The 16,268-nt window shown below is 38.9% G+C and overlaps 2 protein-coding genes across 4 annotated transcripts in view; one reads left to right on the top strand and one right to left on the bottom strand.

Annotated features, from left to right (window-relative positions):
- The window catches only part of LOC137077457 (zona pellucida sperm-binding protein 4-like), a 90,924-nt gene that overhangs the window by 20,053 nt on the left and 54,603 nt on the right, over positions 1-16,268 (top strand). The gene's annotated exons all lie outside the window — the stretch shown is intronic.
- Positions 1,492-14,567, bottom strand: LOC137077312 (zona pellucida sperm-binding protein 4-like). Of its 3 annotated transcripts, none has more exons than XM_067445230.1 (8): positions 14,137-14,567; positions 13,873-14,060; positions 13,704-13,801; positions 13,467-13,624; positions 13,191-13,383; positions 12,974-13,121; positions 12,810-12,882; positions 1,492-1,600 (listed from the first exon to the last, which is right to left on the bottom strand). In XM_067445230.1, exons 1-8 carry the CDS (start codon positions 14,540-14,542, stop codon positions 1,524-1,526), a joined length of 1,341 nt encoding a protein of 446 aa, XP_067301331.1. In that variant the 5' UTR covers positions 14,543-14,567; the 3' UTR covers positions 1,492-1,523. The 3 variants fall into 3 exon arrangements, with proteins under 3 accessions (XP_067301331.1, XP_067301332.1, XP_067301330.1); XM_067445231.1 differs by lacking the exons at positions 12,810-12,882; positions 12,974-13,121; positions 13,191-13,383; ... (2 more) ...; positions 13,873-14,060; positions 14,137-14,567 and adding exons at positions 1,674-1,746; positions 1,838-1,985; positions 2,055-2,247; ... (2 more) ...; positions 2,744-2,931; positions 3,008-3,398; XM_067445229.1 differs by lacking the exon at positions 1,492-1,600 and adding an exon at positions 12,629-12,737.

Consider the following 16,268-nt stretch of genomic DNA (forward strand, 5'->3'; position numbering starts at 1 on the left):
AAAATTAATATATAATATTGTGAAATATTATGAAACAACTGAAAGAAATTTGGTTATAACTATATTAATTATTATAAAACACATCTAAATACCTTTTAAGCAAACTAACCCTGGAAAATAATCTGTTCCGGAGCAGTTTATGTTCAGAGATTGAGATTGAGGGAATCAAAAACTGAGATTATCCGCTAATTTACTCCTAAACATACCCAGGTATTCAATTCAATTCAATTCATTAATTTATTGCCATGTCAACAAGTTGATAGGAATTTGTCTTGGTACAACTCTCAGACGTAAAAAGACATAAAGGACAGACATCTTAAGTACAAAAACAGACAATGTTCCCCAACAATACCCAGCAAACAGTATGACCTTAGACCAAAACCCCACAGACATTGAAAAGACAATACCCCTGGACAAGAAAAATAAAGTGCACAGTGCATCTAGTTGATAGTGCAGCTAGCTGTCAGTGCAAATTCAGATGTCTAATAGCCAGAGGATAAGTACTGTCTCTGAAACGTGAAGTAGAAGTCTTAATGCTTCTATATCTTCTTCCTGATGGGAGGAGATTAAAGAGGTGTCGAGCAGGGTGAGAGTCATCCGCTATGATTTTTTTTGCCTTTCTAATTATTCTGGTGGAGAAAAGTGAAGAAAGTGATGGAAGGCTACAGCCTATAAATTTTGATGCTCTGCGTACTACTCTTTCCAACTTAGTTTTGTCCTGAGCGGTTGTGTGACCGAACCAGACAAGCATGGAAAAAGTGAGCACGCTTTCAATAGTTGACCTATAAAAGTGGGTCATGGCAATTTGGCTGACTTTACATTTTTTGAGCTGCTGCAGAAAGTGAAGTCGCTGGTGAGCTTTACAGATCTTAATATTAGCGTTGAGCTCCCATGATAAGGATTCCTGTATTGTGGTCCCAAGGAACTGGAAAGAAGTGACCCTCTCCACCTCCACCCCATTAAGATAGAGAGCGTAGGGAAGGGACTAGGGGTCCTTCTAAAATCCACTACCAGTTCCTTGGTTTTTGAGGTGTTAAGTATCAAGTCAAAGCTTTTGCACCATTTCACCAGCCCCTGCACTTCTCTGCGGTAGTCAGACTCATCTCCATTAACGAGTCACACGGCCTTAAGATCACAGACAGTCTCTGCAATTACAACAAATCACCAGAGGTCCCTACATAATACTAGTCCCGTGCGAATGGGGCTTTAGACAGCAACCCAGGTAGGAGACGCTGGTTAAGAGATTAAACCAGCTTTTATTAGAGGACCAGTCGAATGTTCAATAAACATTGGGGGTCAAATAAAGAAAAGGATGACATGGGGGGGGCAGATAATCAAGCAATCAGTTGTTAGTCCAGCCATAGAGCCACAGGTAGAGACCAAAACCCCTAATTTGGTACCATTGAGAACAGAGGCCGAGGTTAGCAACTGGAGCTTAGCAAATAGGTCAGAAGCTATGCTTGTTTAGGTCAAGTCAAGCACAAGAGACAGTTGAGTTAAGAAGTTTAATAAAACTACTGAAGTCACATGACCAGGTTAACTTCTCCACTAGACACCACAGTTTGCCCACTAGAGATGGTCTTGACATCAACAGCTCTTCCTGCAAAAGAAATGGAAGAATTGTGAGACCAAGTTCTCACGGGTCCTGAAGTCAGTTTACAACAAGCACTCACTTTTCCTAGCACAGCTTTGCTCACAGGAGCCAGAAGAGGGATGGCACACTTCTGTACTACAGTGGATGAAGATCTAACAGAGGGGGAAAGGGTTAAGACACAGAAAAGAAAAACCCTATAAAGATGACTAATATTAAGGATTCAGGTAAGGCTGCGGAGCATACGGTTTCCTGTAGAGGAGCCAGTGATGCTGGATCGACAAATGTGAACATCTTCACAACAAAGCGCTTGTAGTGCGTTGGGAACTGAAGACCAGAAGTTCCAGCCACTGGAACCAATGTGGTCAGATAACGGTCATCCTGGTAAGGGCATCTGAAAAGCAAAGAGGCAGTCAGAAGTGCCTTACAGCACACTAGATGGATAAAGACTTGCCTTACTCACCCATCGACCAGAAGGTCCCACTGGGGTAGACTGAGTGGACTGGGGGTTGATGTCGCCCAGCAGCGTCCCAGCATTAGGACAATGTTGGGGTCGGTCCTCTCCAAAATGCGCACCTCAACAAACACAGGCTCCCGCAGGACTTTTGTGACTGGATAATCAGCGTCACCGTAGTAGGATGTGTACGCCTCATCCCCTGAGGAAGAATACTGGTGTTTGACCAGAAACTACTGCAAGAGTTTTAGAAAATACTTTTGCATAATTGTAACAGACACTTGCCTTCTGCACAGCCTTTGGTGACACATTGACCATTTGCCAGTCTAAGCTCCACCCTGAGGGGTCCAGGAGCCGCTACTGGTGGAGGTGCGGGAACGGTGTTGACCTCCACAACCAGAGCTTCCACAGAAGTAGCAGAGTACCTACACTGGAAGAGAAGCCTAGACAACAAACAGTGAGTTTGTTGCATGTTTTAAGGAATAACTTATGGTAGAGCATTTAAAAAAAAAAAAAAATGATAGCCTACTCAAAATGGCTGTCCCTTGTGATGGAACCAAGTGGTCCGACACCCACTTCATACGAGGAGGTCATTCGGTTTTCATACACCACATATCCACTGTCCTCCTGCAAATAGTAACTGTTGGTATCCAGTCCATTCAAAGCCATGCAGAACAGACTCACAAGCAGCTACTCACCATCATGCTTGTGCCACATGCAGTGACAGGGAACTGGTATATAGCAAAGGAAGGTGTGGAGGCCACAGGACTGCAAGTTGGGTCGTTTCCACCTAGGAGATGGACTGAATCCAGGCTCAGTCGAGGTAGCGTAACATCTCTAGCAACCACTACCACAAACTGACCATCTCTTATACACTGCAGAGTCACTGGAACAAGGTACAAGAGCAGGTCATTGCAGAGGAGGAGTTTAACACGAACACCTTTACAATGACTCACTCTTACCTGCCTTCCCATAGAAACACTGCTGTCCGTTAAAGCAGCAGTTGATAGCCTCACACTCAGCACCACTGATACCAGGTGGGCCACATTGGATCTGCTCATAATCAGCTACAGCACATTTGTCAAGGGGCTCTGCCTGCACCACTGGCTGCTTAGGCTGAAACTGCTGAGGAAACTGTTGATTGGCTTGCTGTTGAACCTGCTGAGAAAACCGTTGACTAGCTTGTTGTTGTTGAACCCGCTGGTCAGTTTGCTGTAACATCAGAGCTTGGGGGTTCTGGGGCAGATTACTCCACTGTGGAACAGCATGACAGAAAGCACAAAACCACACAGAAAGTGCCAGAGATTGAACAGCACACCAGCTTCCTGCCATTGTTCAACAGCAAATTGCACTGTTGAGATGCTGCCCTTTGGTATTTTTGTATTCTACAGATTTTGGCTAATTAACAATAATCCCTCCCTCTTCATTAACAGTCATGATTCTCCAGACTTGCCCAAATGGGAGCTTACTCTACAAGAAATTTCTTATTGGTTCTCAAAATTATACAAATGTAATTAGGAGCCAAGCACCGAAGGTGCGGAGGCACCTATTGAAACCGTTAGATTTCTTCTTCTTATTATTATTCCGCCATGGAAGTCTATGGCAGCCCATAGAACCGTTTGCGGGAAAGTTGTGAAATTTGGTACACTGATAGAGGTCAGTACCAATAGTAAACAGACCAAATTTGGAGTCTCTAAACCATTCCCTCTAGCGCCACTAACTGTCCAAAGTTTAACTCATGTTTATGCTAATAACTTTTGAACCGTAAGGAAAGAAAAAAAATTCCTTTTTTTCCTCTGATTCCTTGGCTTTAGCTGTACCTTTTAAGCAAACTAACCCTGGAAAATAATCTGCTCCGGAGCAGTTTATGTTCAGAGATTGAGTTTCCATGGTTACTTACCCTGAAAGTTACCTCCGTTAATGGAATCAAAAGCTGAGATTATCCGCTAACTTACTCCTAAACATACCCAGGTATGTCACATAACCTGCTTTCTGAAATACCCCCCAGGTTTGGTACTGGAGCTTGCCCAAAGTAGATGTTTGGCACATTCCGCTTTGCTTGTAGACATGCTTAAATAGTAACTAGCAATACTACTTTTACAATATCTTAATTTGGCAAATTTAGCAACACACTCACAAAACTCCCTAAGCACTTCTTCTCAGGGCAATCGTGAGTGTCTGTCCATACAAACTTCCCTCGTCCACTTCACGAAGTGAAACACTGAGTGGAAGTGCTTATGAAAGTTTGCAAGTGCATGTCTGAAGGCTGACATACTGACATGATGTCATTTTGTTCTTGCAGCCCTGGTTTGGGAGTTCTCGCAGCTTGTTCTCAACACATCGTCTGAGCAGAACTTTTTTCTTTTATATAGATAGATAGATAGATAGATAGATAGATAGATAGATAGATAGATAGATAGATAGATAGATAGAGTGAAGAAAATATGTATTTGAGCACCCTGCTATTAGTTCTCCCACTTGTCATTGTGGGTGCATGCCCACTGTGAGAGACATAACCAATTTTTTTTTTTTAAATGCAGAAATCACAATGATTTTTTAAAAACAATTTATTTGTATGATACAGCTGCAAATAAGTATTTGAACACCTGAGAAAATCAATGTTAATATTTGGTACAGTAACCCTTGTTTGCAGTTACAGAGGTCAAACGTTTCCTGTAGTTTTTCAACAGGTTTGCACACACTGCAGGAGGGATTGTGGCCCACTCCTCCACACAGATCTTCTCTAGATCAGTCAGGTTTCTGGCCTGTCGCTGAGATGAGAAACACAGAGTTTGAGCTCCCTCCAAAGATTCTCTATTGTGTTTAGGTCTGGAGACTGGCTAGGCCATGCCAGAACCTTGATATGCTTCTTACAGAGCCACTCCTTGCTTATCTTGGCTGCGTGCTTTGGGTCATTGTTATGTTGGAACACCCAGTCTCGACCCATCTTCACTGCCCATATGGAAAAGTCTTGCTAAAAACATATGTGATTCTTATATGTTCCAACAGAAAACTATAAGGATCATATATGCTGCAAAAACCACATATACAAATTGTACAATATTCATGTATTTTCAATCATATATGTCCTACACTGTAAAAAATATATATGCTGGATTGTGTTAAATACAACCCCTGCAAATCAGTGAGATTTTACTTTAGTAAATTAATTAGCAAGTAAAACGAATAAAAATGGGTAACCCTAATGCAAAGAAAATATTTCCTTATATATGTGAATAATAAATATATTAAATTATTTAACTGCATATTAAAAATATACAGGATAAATATATTACAATATTTTATAATACATGAGGAATTGCTGCTTTCAATTAGAAAAATATGTGACAATATATTTACTTATATATCATAATGTATGTCATTTTATTTGATGTGCATGTGATGATATACCCAAAAATATATTGAACAAAATAATATATATATTACAAAATAAAAGGAACTGTAGTCCGTTACAGTTACTGAGAAAGTGCTATTATATTACAGTTACTTATGAAAATGTTAACAATTACAAAGGGTTATATATATATATATATATATATATATATATATATATATATATATATATATATATATATATATATATATATAACCTCCTTTAAATCAGAAGTAAAGCATGATGGGAAGTAGAAATTTGTTGTAACTCATTCTGTAAAAGTGTTTATGTGTGTACATGTATGCATTCACATTAATATGGGAAATTCAATATACAGTAAGGCTACACAATAAATAATACAACTTAATGGATATTACATGTAATACTATTTATATCTTAATTACTAAATATTGTATGTGTTAAAATATAGCCATATTTTATAAATATAGTCAATATGCATACATTGCAGTAGCTATATTAAAAAAGGCTTTAGTTGAACTTTCCTTTATTCCTTTATATTTCCTTTAATATAGGCTATTTTGCATATAATTGCAGTATATTCCCATATATTTGTTTCGTAATGTTCTACCCATACAAACTATTTGTTAACAGCAATATCAGGAATATTTAAAAAAATAATAATTAAACACTCACTCTAAGCGTTAGGCTTAGACGATGAAGATTTCTGTAACAAAAATAGCCTTAGTTCTGTCATCGCAAACTGCGCATGCGTCAACGCGCCGCGGCCAGGAGGAAATCAATCGCGGGTTCTTGTTGTCTCCGTGATATGATTGCCTCCCAGCGGGACCGCGAAGTGTCGAGCTCCAGGTAAGATTTGTGTTTGTCATGTCGTTCTCAATGCAAATGTTAACTTATTTAATGGCAAGTTTTGCTAAAAGATTTGTAAATTGTTCGTTTCTGTTATCATGTCGGTGCCACAGCCGTAGTGTTAGGTAACGTACAGGTAACGTTAAGCCTAATTATGCTGCGCGCACGTGCAAAAATATTCGTATTTAATGTGCAAAAACAAGTGAAAAATGCTTATATTTGTATTAAAGTAATTAAACTATATGATTGGTCTCATCATTTGTTAGTCCCTTTGAATAAAAACGTCTGCTAAATGATCAAATGTCAAAAACAACTATTCTAGTTGTTTAACTATGTCATTTGATAACTAAGTTAAACCCTAAAGCTCATGGTTTGCATAGATAACGTTATACAACGATTGTGTGACACAGTGAAAGCTGTGTGACACTGACAAAAAGCAAAAGTTAGAATAAATGTAATGTGATTTGTTTACCGGTATGTTCCTTTTGTCATTAATAGTCTATTTTGTGCCAATTCACTTTAAAAGAGTTAATGTTTTAGTGACCTTGAGTTTGCAAATGGCTCTAATGTAGTTAAAATATAGCTAAAATATAAACTTCTATCATTTGCATTCATGTAACTGCAACATATATGAATCTAAATGATGTACAATATTACAATTTTGTAATAGAAAGTAAGTAACTGTATAAGAATATATTGTTATACTGAAAAAAACATTATATTGAAACGTGTTTCTAATATTCCTGTATGTAAATGGTGTGGTCAAGAAGATTTTCTTTTTCTTCCACAGAAAGATCTTCATGAAAACATTTGAAGACCATGCAAGAAGAACAGGTTCAGCCATAGACTGTTTCATCCCATGAGGACTGGTTCAGTTCTGAATGGGAAGTGTTGAAGAAGTTTATGTACTCTGAGTTGTAAGACTTGAACTAATGTTAACAAATGAGACTTTATTGTAATGTATTAACTAACATGAACTAACAATGAGCAATACATTATTACAGTATTTATTAAACTTTGTCAATTTTTAACGTTTAGTTCACCCAAAAATGCATGTTGTTAAAATGACCCTCATGTTGTTCCAAACCCACAAGACGTTCATTTATTTTCAGAACACAACAAATAAAGCTTTAATATGTGTACTATAATTACTATGTGAAATAAGTTAATATAGTAATTGATATAGATACTGATATAGATATCCATATTTATAACCTTATTGACTAAAATAACCAGCTCATGGCAGACGACTTGCGACCAGAGAGTGACCTGAGTGATGCGATGTAGGAGTAGCGTAAGCTTCAACGTCTCTCTGGGCAACAAAATCAAGCGCTTCTCTTTTATCGAATCCTCTTTAAATTCAAATTCGTGACCAGTGTTTTGTTTTCCTCTATTCTTTGCATATACGCATTCATCAATACATCATGCTTCAGGTCAGAGGTCACTCTTGGCGTAAGTAGACCCGCACAGTTGACTGCCAGAAGATAGATGTTTTAGTCTAAAGTCAAAAATATGGATATTTTTCTAATAAAAAATGCATAGCTTCTCTTCAGAAGGCCTTTATTAAAAGATTTTTTAACATGTCCTGATAATTTACTCACCCCCATGTCATCCAAGATGTTCATGTCTTTCTTCAGTCGAAAAGAAATTCAGTTTTTTGAAGAAAATATTCCAGGATTTTTCATCATATAATGGTTTTTAGTTGCAACCAAAATACTGAAGGTCCAAATCAATGCAGTTCCACCTTCGTGTTTACAAAGCACTCATGTGAAGACTAATACAAATGCCCTCTAGCCAATAAAAATAATATAAAACAACGATACTGGATGATTTTGAAATTGAAAATTGAGTGTTTTTGCTAAAGGGCGTTTATTAGTCTTCACATGAGCGCTTTGTAAACACGAGGGCGGGACTTCTGCCTACGTCTATGGGACCATTGACACGTGATTACGTCATCCTTGGCACCTCGCAGAGCTGAGCAAGTTGAACAATTAAGGTTGGAAAGTATATTAATTTTTTTTAATGACTGATCGTTTGACTAGATAAGACCCTATTCCTCATCTGGGATCACGCAGAGGCTATGAAGCCCTTTGAAACGGCATTGATTTGGACCTTCAACATTTTGGTTGTAACTGAAAAGCGTTATATGATGAACGATCCTGGAATGTTTTCTTCAAGAAACTTAATTTCTTTTCCACTGAAGAAATAAAGACATGAACATCTTGGATGAGATGGGGGTGAGTAAATTATCAGTCAATTTTTATTTTGGGGTGAACTAATCCGTTAATTATCTTTGATTGATGGCCATTACACTGTGTTCAATGTATTTTGTTGTTGTTTTTGGGGTTTTGTTTTTTTCCTGAGCAAAGTTCAGTTTGCTATCAAGTTGGAATTGTAAATTACTCATGTGGAGTATAATTTGATTATTTCATTTTGTGTTGAAATAAAAGTGTTTCCATCACAAATGTGTGTATATCATTGATTGAAATCATATATGGTTAGTATATGCAGAGATGTTGTAATATTGACTGAAATCATGTATGATTATTATATGTTGTTTATATGTATATTATATAAACTTGAAGAGCTAACACACCATTTCCCTATTAAAAAAATATGAAATCTGTATAAAAAGCATATAAACAAATGACACAAAATATAAATAAATCCTATATGACTTTAATATGACTAGCATATGATTCAGTATAAGAACTTTATATGATTTGTATATGAATATCATGTATTTTCTACTAATACCATATACCATTGCATACAGTTTACATGTAAAACTCATATAAGATTTTTGCAGGATTCATACATGACCCAAAAGTTTTCTGTGTGCTTTTTAGTATGAAATGGGCCATAAACGGTCTGATTTTGTGTATGACATATATGGGACTTACATTAAACATATAAGATAATTCTGACTGATTTAAGTAAGGAACATATATGGTCGCTATATATGAACCATATAGGTTTTTTTCATATGGGTGCTCTAACTGAGGGAAGGAGGTTGTTCCCCAAAATCTCACAATACTTGGCCCCGGTCATCCTCTCCTTAATACAGTGCAGTCACCCTGTCCCATGTGCAGACAAACACCCCCAAAGCATGATGCTACCACCACCCCCCATGCTTCACAGTAGGGATGGTGTTCTTAGGGCGATACTCATCATTCTTTTTCCTCCAAACACATTTAGTGGAATTATGACCAAAAAGTTCTATTTTGGTCTCATCTAACCACATGACTTTCTCCAATGACTCGTCCAAATGGTAATTGGCATACTTAACATACCTGTGGCCTGGACATGTGCTGGTTTAAGCAGGGGAACCTTCTGTGCCATACATGATTTCAAACCATAACGTCAGTGTATTACCAGCAGTAACCTTGGAAACAGTGGTCCCAGCTCTTGTCAGGTCATTGATCAGCTCATCCCATGTAGTTCTGGGTAGATCTTGCATGGAGCCCCAGTCCGAGGGAGATTGACAGTCATGTTTAGCTTCTGCCATTTTCTAATGATTGCTCCAACAGTGGACCTTTTTTCACCAAGCTGCTTGGCAATTTCCCCGTAGGCCTTTCCAGCCTTGTGGAGGTGTACAAATTTGTCTCTAGTGTCTTTTGACATTTCTTTGGTCTTGGCCATATTAGTAGATGGATTTGTAGCCACAATGACAATGTCTGTTCATCTGGCAAACGGCCAGATGGCTCTCGCCTCTCGTGAGGCGCGTTATCAGATCATGTTAATACGATTGAGGACCGAAAATGGCACCACAATGTCTGAAGACCACTCTTTGATCTCCCTTGGGAGACAACAAGCAGGCTCCGTAGTGACTTTTATAAGAGCCAAGAGGAGGAACTAAGCTGAACAAAGAACTTTGTTTTGCGTCGAAAACGCTCTGATCGATTGGACCATCCAGGAAATGGGCGTCGCTCTACCTGATCTACAAATGCCAATGTGACCCTCACTTTTCCCCTTTTGCATTGCGTCGCCACGGACGTTGGCAATCTGCCACCAACTTTCCAGCCCCCGAGGGCATTCTTCAGAGAGGAGAATTCAGCACACTTCCAAGAGACCCACCACACAAAACCGACCTCGGAAAGAACCACCGGACACGCAGGACATTTGAACTCAGAATACACGCACACACGCGAGAAGCCAAAACCAAAGCAAGTATTCTTATTTCTACAATCCAAGCTGCTGTTAAAAAGGTCGTGTTATTCCCGTTTGGGACAAGTTTAACTGCGTGAGGGCTCTGTGTAACGAACTGAAGTGAACTCTCTCTCTCTCTCTCTCTCTCTCTCTCTCTCTCTCTCTCTCTCTCTCTCTCTCTCTCTCTCTCTCCCTTTATTTCTGTTTCCTTCCATTCTCTTCGTTTATGTACCATATTCTTTTCGTTTACTATCTATATTTCTACTCTCTTTATGCATATTTAGTATATACTTTCTGTGTGAATTGTAGTGTTATCTTTAGTCTGTGTTTAACTTCCAAAATATATTTTTGAATTGAATCTGTTACTCTTCCACATACACAAAGTCAATGAAATTTACGATCCTAACGTTACCTACAGCTGCCTTATGCTACTATTTTAGTAAAGTAAACTGTACGACCATTTGAAATATTGATTTTGTCCTGATCAGTAAAGTTAATGATTCTTATGTGCTCGTAAAGCAGTAATCCCTTATTGAGAATTGATTTGAAAGTCTATAACTAATTTGCAGGACAAACTTAGTAAAATAATTTCAAGCAATTCCGTAAAGGGTTACTTGTATTTAATTAAACATTTTCCTTATCGGAAAATTTAAATAACGTAATGAACGACTAGCAAATTTTATTCATAAATTCATGAATATTGAATATTGAATCCCTTTTGAGTTAATTATTCCCCGAGACATTAAACTCATAGTCAATGTTATTAAAGATTCTTACTGATTGTATGGGATGGACAGATGTCTTTATGCCGCTAACAAGCTCAAACAGGTGCATCTAATTTAGGATAATAAACGGAGTGGAGGTGGGCATTTTAAAGGCAGACTAACAGGTCTTTGAGGGTCAGAATTCTAGCAGATAGACAGGTGTTCAAATACTTATTTGTATCATACAAATATATATATATATATATATATATAAAATGTGATTACTGTAATCATATTGTGACTACTGGATTTTATTTTTTCAGATTATGTCTCACAGTGGTTGACACAGAAAAGAAAAACCCTATAAAAATGACTAATAACAAGGATTCAGGTAGGGCTGCGGAGCATACAGTTCAGAGTGAGTATCAGACATTCTGACTAGAATTATGACATCAGGCTATAGCAATATGGTATTACTGTTTAAAAAAAAATGCACAGGCACTGACAGTGTAAGGATCCTATTGGAATTTGAGGGCCTAAACATGCTCAAACTCATGAAACTCTGCACACGCAGAAAGTGGAAATCTGCATTTCAGAACTAGGTGTGGTAAGATGGCTCAATAACACCACCTACAAAAATATCATGTGTCATTTGCACAAGGCATATGAAATTCTGTAGACACAGAAGCCCGTTTCCACCACTACAATAAAGCACAATTGCAACTTTTTAATCCCACAATTGCACATCATAATGCTGACTGAGAAAGAGTCAGAATTGTGAATTTCATGCAGTTGCGAGAAAGAAAAAAAAAAATTCAGAATGCTGAGATGTAACAATTAAGGTACGTTCACACCGAATGCAAATAGAGCATCTGGAGCAAATGATTTCCATGTTAAGTCAATGGAAAGGCGTTGACGCACGTCTGGAGGGCCTGCGGCGTGATAGACACGTTTCGCGAAGCGAGATGGATGCGATTCCGCCGTATTCGCGCATCCAGTTCAGGCGAATACTGCGAATTTGAAGCGAATTGAGCGTCTTGCGCGATACACACGAGTGGTGCTTTTTGTGCATTCACGCATTTGAAGCGAATTCAACGCCCAAATTGAAAAATTTGAACTTTGCCGTCAATTTGCGGCGTGTTGACCATTGAGGAGCCTGCTTGCTGCTGTCACGTGGTAAAGTGACGTGATGAGAAACCCTGCATATAATTAAAAACTGTTATTTTGTCACTAAATGTAGTTTTAATGCTTTTTCAGTTGATAAAGTAGTTGTTTAAAGCTAAAATATGTGGTTTACTTATAAAGACAGTGCCTATTAAAAAAAAAAGCAGTTTTAATTAATAATTTAATTAAGCAATCAGTTATTTTAGTCAGACCATAAAGGCACAGGTAGAGACCAAAACCCTTAATTTGAGACCATTGAGAACAGACGCCCAGGTTAACAACTGGAGCTTAGCAAATAGGTCAGAAGCTATGCTTGTTTAGGTCAAGTCAAGCACAAGAGACAGTTGAGTTAAGAAGTTTAATAAAACTACTGAAATCACATGACAAGGTTAACTTCTCCACTAGACACCACAGTTTGCCCACTAGAGATGGTCTTGACATCAACATCTCTTCCTGGAAAAGAAAGTGGAAGAATTGTGAGACCAAGTTCTCAGTTCCTGAAGTCAGTTTACAACAAGCACTCACTTTTCCTAGCGCAGCTTTGCTCACAGGAGCCAGAAGAGGGATGGCACACTGCTGTACTACAGTGGATGAAGATCTAACAGAGGGGGAAAGGGTTAAGACACAGAAAAGAAAAACACTATAAAGGTGACTAATATTAAGGATGCAGGTAAGGCTACGGAGCATACGGTTTCCTGTAGAGGAGCCAGTGATGCTGGATCCACAAATGTGAACATCTTCACAACGAAGCGCTTATAGTGCGTTGGGAACTGAAGACCAGAAGATCCAGCCACTGGAACCAATGTGGTCAGATAACGGTCATCCTGGTAAGGGCATCTGAAAAGCAAAGAGGCAGTCAGAAGTGCCTTACAGCACACTAGATGGATAAAGACTGGCCTTACTCACCCATCGACCAGAAGGTCCCACTGGGGTAGACTGAGTGGACTGGGGGTTGATGTTGCCCAGCAGCGTCCCAGCATTAGGACAATGTTGGGGTCGGTCCTCTCCAAGATGTGCACCTCAACAAATACAGGCTCCCGCAGGACTTTTGTGACTGGATAATCAGCATCACCGTAGTAGGATGTGTACGCCTCATCCCCTGAGGAAGAATACTGGCGTTTGACTAGAAACTGCTGCAAAAGCTTTAGAAAATACTTATGCATACTTGGGACAGACACTTGCCTTCTGCACAGCCTTTAGTGACACATTGACCATTTGCCAGTCTAAGCTCCACCCTGAGGGGTCCAAGAGCCGCTACTGGTGGAGGTGCAGGAACGGTGTTGACCTCCACAACTAGAGCTTCCACAGAAGTAGCAGAGTACCTACACTGGAAGAGAAGCCTATACAACAAACAGTCAGCTTGTAGCATGTGTTAAGGAATAACTTAGGCTAAAGCATAAATATAATAAAATAACCTACTCAAAATGGCTGTCCCTTGTGATGGAACCAAGTGGTCCAACACCCACTTCATACGAGGAGGTCATTCGGTTTTCATACACCACATATCCACTGTCCTCCTGCAAATAGTAACTGTTGGCATCCAGTCCATTCAAAGCCATGCAGAACAGAAGCACAAGCAGCTACTCACCATCATGCTTGTGCCACATGCAGTGACAGGGAACTGGTAAATAGCAAAGGAAGGTGTGGAGGCCACAGGACTGCAAGTCGGGTCATTTCCACCTAGGAGATGGACTGAATCCAGGCTCAGTCGAGGTAGCGTAACATCTCTAGCCACCACTACCACAAACTGACCATCTCTTATACACTGCAGAGTCACTGGAACAAGGTACAAGAGAAGGTTATTGCAGAGGAGGAGTTTAACATGAACACCTTTACAATGACTCACTCTTACCTGCCTTCCCATAGAAACACTGCTGTCCGTTAAAGCAGCAGTTGAGAGCCTCACACTCAGCACCACTGATACCAGGTGGGCCACATAGGATCTGCTCATAATCAGCTACAGCACATTTGTCAAGAGGCTCTGCCTGCACCACTGGCTGCTTAGGCTGAAACTGTTGAGGAACCTGTTGACTGGCTTGCTGTTGAACCTGCTGAGGAAACTGACTAGCTTGTTGATGAACTTGCTGAGAAAACCGTTGACTAGCTTGTTGTTTTTGTTGAACCCGCTGGTCAGTTTGCTGTAACATCAGAGCTTGAGGGTTCTGGGGCAGATTACTCCACTGTGGAACAGCATGACAGAAAGCACAAAACCACACAGAAAGTGCCAGAGATTGAACAGCACACCAGCTTCCTGCCATTGTTCAACAGCAAATCACACTGTTGAGATGCTGCTCTTTGGTATTTTTGTATTCTACAGATTTTGGCTAATTAACAATAATCCCTCCCTCTTCATTAACAGTCATGAATCTCCAGACTTGCCCAAATGGGAGCTCACTCTAACAGAAATTTCTAATTGGTTCTCAAAATTATACACATGTAATGGTTATTGATTCCAATCAGTTAGATATTTCATATTGAACATACATAAGATGTTGACGCTCAAAAGCCTGTTGCATGAAGCTAGCTGAACAAACTCTGAGTTTTAGAGTAAGTTTAGAGTTGACAAATCCAGAAAAATCCAACCTGGTTTAGATCAAGTTCAACCGTTTCTCAAATTTTGGTATAAACCTTTCCGTCAACTCAGGTTTAATCCAGAGTTAGCAATTAACTCTGAAGCATGTGCACCTGAAAGTGTGGCAAACAGCAAATCGCAGTGTCCGTTTGATTCACTTCTCTTCTGAAGCTTGACAGATTGTTTTGAAAACCATTATAAAAATTAAATGCATTTACAAGGCAGGAAAAAACACTGCTGCTACAGCGACAGTTTGAGAAGGCAGCTGAAAGAATATCTGACTATATCAATGCATGATGTGAATCAAAGAAATATGCCTAATAATTATAGGTTCACAAAGAGCTCAAATGAATACGTTGTTTAAAATAATTATGAATGCATGTATTATATTTCTATACATTTTTGGCTACTTGACAATTAATATAATATTTATATGAACATATTACATGTATTCAAAGTGATTATAATTCATATAATATAAATATAATAAATAATTAGCACCAAAAGATGCACAATTTTATTTTAAATGGTTTTTTTTTTCCTTATTAACTGCTTTATTTTGTAACGAGAGATGCAGGGGGTGTGGCTTTATTGCATCTTTACTTGCAGCTGATTGGTCCATTTTGGGTTTGCGATCTCTAACCCAGAAAAAAACCTGCCCCAGAACAGGTTAGCTGTGTAGTGTCAGCTACCATGGTGATGAACACTGATAAAAACCAATCCACCTTCTTGAGCCCAAAAAAACAGAGTTTGCTCAAACTTATCTCAAACTTACCTGGGTAACAACTGAAACCAGTTTTGTGCAACAGGCCACAGGGGTGTATGCCAGAAAGCAAGGTTAACTTACCACCACATATACCTTGAACTCTCAGTTGATTAACCCAAACCTTGCTTTCTCGAGGTATGCTGGTTCCAAAACCGAGTCCCGGAGTTAGTTCAGACAACTCAGAGTATGTTTCCAGTTAACAAACAAGACATTCCCAACAGAGCAATGAATTAATGATTCAACATGTAAACTGAAACTAAGGCCCTGTCTCAAATGGCACGCTTCATGTGCACTTTCAGTCTTGTGGACTTACAGCATGGTGGGCCGACATAGGGACGTGAGCGCCCCCTTTGCAGCTGCTTTGCACCCTCGATGTGCACTTCAGCTGAGACCACAATATAATTCTTTAAAATTAATATATAATATTGTGAAATATTATGAAACAACTGAAAGAAATTTGGTTATAACTATATTAATTATTATAAAACACATCTAAATACCTTTTAAGCAAACTAACCCTGGAAAATAATCTGTTCCGGAGTAGTTTATGTTCAGAGATTGAGATTGAGGGAATCAAAAACTGAGATTATCCGCTAATTTACTCCTAAACATACCCAGGTATTCAATTCAATTCAATTCATTAATT

The sequence above is a fragment of the Pseudorasbora parva genome, chromosome 1, assembly GCF_024679245.1.
Source record: "Pseudorasbora parva isolate DD20220531a chromosome 1, ASM2467924v1, whole genome shotgun sequence".
Lineage (NCBI taxonomy): Eukaryota > Metazoa > Chordata > Actinopteri > Cypriniformes > Gobionidae > Pseudorasbora > Pseudorasbora parva.

Coding starts and splice junctions, on each gene's coding strand:
- LOC137077312 (XM_067445230.1), bottom strand. CDS start 14,542: ATGGCAGGAAGCTGGTGTGCTGTTCAATCTCTGGCACTTTCTGTGTGG. Junction 14,061..14,136: donor GTGTTTCTATGGGAAGGCAG/GTAAGAGTGAGT, acceptor ACCTTGTTCCAG/TGACTCTGCAGTGTATAAGA. Junction 1,601..12,809: donor GCAAAGCTGCGCTAGGAAAA/GTGAGTGCTTGT, acceptor TTTCTTTTGCAG/GAAGAGCTGTTGATGTCAAG.